We start from the raw sequence: 4,095 nt of genomic DNA, 5'->3' as shown, positions 1-4,095 counted from the left end.
ATGTAAAAGATGGAAATTCTGTGAATCTCTTTTCTTCTAATAAATTTGATGTTTTAAAGGATCTGGAAGATGAAAATCAATTTGATTTTTCCAAGGGTGTTGCAGAAGCTGATTTAGACTATCTGGACACTGTAGACCAAATGGAAGTTTTAGGTGGTATCCCTGAGGATGATACCAATATGGAAGCTTATTCCAATGGTGTTTAGTTTTGGAATTTGGAATATTGGGGGATTTAATCAATCTCCTAAGCAAAAAGAGTTAATTAGTTTAATAAAGAGGAATAATTTGAGTTTACTTGCTGTTCTTGAGCCTCAAGTCAGTGTTAGTAAACTGAAAGAGAAGTGTGATAAGGTTTTTGGATCTTGGAAGTGGATAGCTAATAAGGGTATTTCTGGAAATACCATTCGAATTATTGTTGGATGGAACTCTAATCTCTTTGATGTAAACTTGATTGATCAAAATGATCAAGTTTTACATTGCAAAATTAGTTTTCCAAACAATAATAAATATGTTTTCTGTTCCTTTGTCTATGCTGCCAATAAGTATACTGAAAGAAAAGTTTTATGGTCTTCTCTCAAGAATCATAAGGGATTTGTTAAAGATGATCCGTGGGTTATTGGAGGGGATTTTAATGTTAATTCTCAATCTGAATGAAAGCACAGCGGGTTCGTCTAGACTCACAAATGGGATGGTGGATTTTCTTGATTGCATTAACAGCCTTGATCTTCAAGACATAAACTGCAATGGTTTGAACTTCACTTGGAACCAAAAGCCTCGTGGAAGTAATGGCATTCTAAAGAAGCTTGATCGTGTTATGGGAAACAGCAGATTGATTGAGGATTTTCCCACCATTTATGCTTCTTTCCTTCCTTACGGTATTTCTGATCACAGCCCTGTGATTATTAAAATTCCTTTGAAGATGAAGTATAAAGTCTTACCGTTTAAATTCCCTAATGTTCTCACTCTTTGTAATGAGTTAAAACCTTTGGTTGAAACTCATTGGAGAAATGAAGTTCACGGAATAAAGATGTTTCGGCTAGTTAAAAACTCAAGATTCTTAAAAAGCCAATACGGAAATTATTTAAAGATCAAGGTCATCTGTCTGAGAAGGTTACTCATTGTCGAAAAGAGCTTGATGCTGTGCAAGTTGATCTTGATAAAGATCCGTTTAATCCAGATCTTAGGGAGTTGGAAGCTATTTTTCTTGGTGAATTAAATAAGGCTCATGCAGAAGAAGAGTGTTTTTTAAAGCAAAAGGCGAAAGTGAGCTGGTTAAAGGAGGGAGATAGCAACTCAAAATATTTCCATAAAATTGTCAAAGGCAAAATAAATAGAAATAGCATACGTGCTGTTTTGAATGAAGAAGGAAAATGGGTTGAGGGTGAAAATGTTCCTAATGTTTTCATTAAATATTTTAGTGAGTTTCTGGGAACCGAGATACCTTGTGCTGTTATTGATAATCCTTCTTCTTTGTTCTCTAAGAAACTTGATCTTGTGCATGCTGCTGATATGGTTAAAGTGGTCACTGATGAGGAAATAAAAAGTGCGCTTTTTGATATAGAAGATGATAAAGCTCCGGGGCCTGATGTTTTTTCTGCAAAATTTTTTAAATCCATGTGGGATGTTATTGGGAATGACCTGTGCCAAGCTGTTAAGGAATTTTTTTGTAATGGCAGATTGCTCAAAGAAGTTAATGCTACGGTGATTGCTTTGGTGCCCAAGATTGATACTCCTGGGAAAGTTAGTGATTACAGGCCGATTTCTTGCTGCTCTGTTATCTACAAATGTATAAGTAAAATAATAGTTGGTCGTATAAGGGATTATTTGAGGTTCATTGTGTCAAATAATCAGTCGGCTTTCATTCCTGGTCGTTCAATCATTGATAATATTTTGTTATCTCAAGAATTAGTTCGAGGATATCATCGTGATCGTGGGTTTTCTCGGTGTGCCATGAAAGTGGACATACAAAAAGCTTATGATACGGTTAATTGGTCTTTTCTCCAGGACATTCTTTTTTTCTTTGGATTTCATCCTGTCATGATTAAATGGATAATGTGTTGTGTGACGACTCCTTCATTCATGCTAAGTATAAATGGTTCCTTCTATGGGTATTTTGATGGCAAACGTGGGCTTAGGCAGGGTTGTCCTTTGTCTCCTTATTTATTCACGCTTGTGATGGAGGTTTTTAATTTGATTCTGCAAAGAAAGATTCGTAATGAGAAATTTTTCAAGTACCATTGGGGCTGTAAAAAGCAAAAGATTACTCACCTTTGTTTTGCAGATGATTTAATGATTTTCTGTCATGGTAATAAAGCTTCTGTTAAGGTGATCAAAGAGGCTCTTGATGAATTCGCTGGTGTGGCTGGGCTTAATCCTAATCTTGCTAAAAGTCATATTTTCTTTGGAAATGTGAAGGCTAATATGAAGAAGAAAATTCTTGACTCTCTTGCTTTTGTGGAGGGTAAATTACCAATGCGTTATTTGGGGCTGCCATTGATTTCTATGAGACTTTTTATTAGAGATTGTAAGAGGCTGGTTGATAAAGTCAGGAAAAGAACAGGTGATTGGAGGAATAAGTTTTTATCTTATGCTGGAAGATTACAGCTCATTTCTTCAGTGCTTTTTTCGTTTCCTGTGTATTGGGCTTCCAGTATGCTTATTCCTATGAGTGTCATCAAGGAAATTGAAAAGATGATGAAGAATTTTTTGTGGAACCATGATGAATCGAAAAAAGGAAGAGCAAAAGTGGCTTGGTCGGCTATATGCAAACCTGTTGCTAATGGAGGGTTGGGCCTAAGAAGTTTGAGAATGTGGAATAAAGCTATTCTTTCCAAACGAATTTGGATGATTCTTTCTGATGTTGATTCTCTTTGGGTTATGTGGGTTAAGTTTAATCTCTTAAAAGGAAGAAGCTTTTGGGATGTTGAGAAAAAGAATGGTCTTAGTTGGAGCTGGAGGAATTTGATAAAGTTGAAATCGGTTTGTCGTGATCATTTTTGTAATGTGATTGGTAATGGAGAAATTACATACATGTGGTATGATGATTGGCACCCTCTTGGCCCTTTTTCTTATGTGTTGTCCCCGAGAGAAATAACAAGTGCTGGATTCAATATTTCTGATAAGGTGAAAGATGTTGTGATTGATAGTTCTTGGTTTTGGCCGGAAGATTGGTGTAATATTATTCCTCAACTCAAGGACCATCAATTACCGATTCTTGATGATGTTAAGACTGATAAGGTTATGTGGAGGAACAATGCTGGGAAAGAGATAGAATTTAGCATTAAAAAAGTTTGTGATGATTTGTATGATTTTGGGAATAAAGTTTCTTGGGTTCATCTTGTTTGGTTCAAGCATCGTATTCCAAGTCATAGCTTCATTTTGTGGCTTGCCATTCAAGAGAGACTTTTGACTCAAGACAGGATGAGATTTTGGGACAAGAAGAAAAATCTCAATTGTGTTTTCTGCAATACTCAGCCAGATTCTCACTCACATCTGTTTTTTGAATGTCCTTATTCTTCTTCTATTTGGGATGTGGTGAAAGATAGAGTGGAGATTCGAAATAATTCTAGTGGATGGAAAGAACTTGTTGAAGATCTTACGATTCTTTTCAAAGGAAATAACATTAGCATTTTCATCATGAAAATTGCTTTTGCTGCCACTGTGTATCATGTTTGGAAAGAAAGAAATTCTAGATTGTTTAGAAAAGGAAAGAATGTGGAGGAAAAAATTATTTTGAATATTTTTGAAGAAATTCGTCTCAAGCTTATTGGTTTCAAAGGTGAAGTTTTGGGGTTTGACAATGAAGTCAAAAGGAAGTGGGGTGTTCCTGTGGGAAAGAAGAACCATGACTATTCTGATGTTTAAAGGAATTGATGGTTTTGGGTTTAGCAATTTTCCTTTAAAAATTGTTTTGCATATCGGTTTGATCCCGATTTTCTGGAGGATTTTGCCTCTTGAAGTGGTTTTTCTCATGCAAATGGGTTTTATCCCCATTATTGGTTGTTTTCCTCCTTGGTAACTTGGAGTCTCCACTTCGGTGGGTGCCACTACTAGTTCGATTAGCAAGTGGTGGGATAATTACCCGTCAATACCAGG

The 4,095-nt window shown here is 36.0% G+C and overlaps 1 protein-coding gene across 1 annotated transcript; it reads left to right on the top strand.

The window, feature by feature from the left end:
- The first annotated feature begins 508 nt into the window (after nt 1–508).
- LOC145060544 (uncharacterized) lies at nt 509–3,864 on the top strand. The gene is made up of 2 exons (XM_079008190.1): nt 509–968; nt 1,088–3,864. The coding sequence occupies exons 1-2, from the start codon at nt 509–511 to the stop codon at nt 3,862–3,864; spliced, it is 3,237 nt and encodes a 1,078-aa protein (XP_078864316.1).
- Nucleotides 3,865–4,095: the final 231 nt, after the last annotated feature.

The sequence above is a fragment of the Lactuca serriola genome, chromosome 6 (genome assembly GCF_051521515.1).
Source record: "Lactuca serriola cultivar US96UC23 chromosome 6, Lser_US96UC23_V15, whole genome shotgun sequence".
Lineage (NCBI taxonomy): Eukaryota > Viridiplantae > Streptophyta > Magnoliopsida > Asterales > Asteraceae > Lactuca > Lactuca serriola.
Note: the sequence above shows the minus strand (reverse complement) of the source record. Positions and strands in the feature narration are given on the sequence as shown.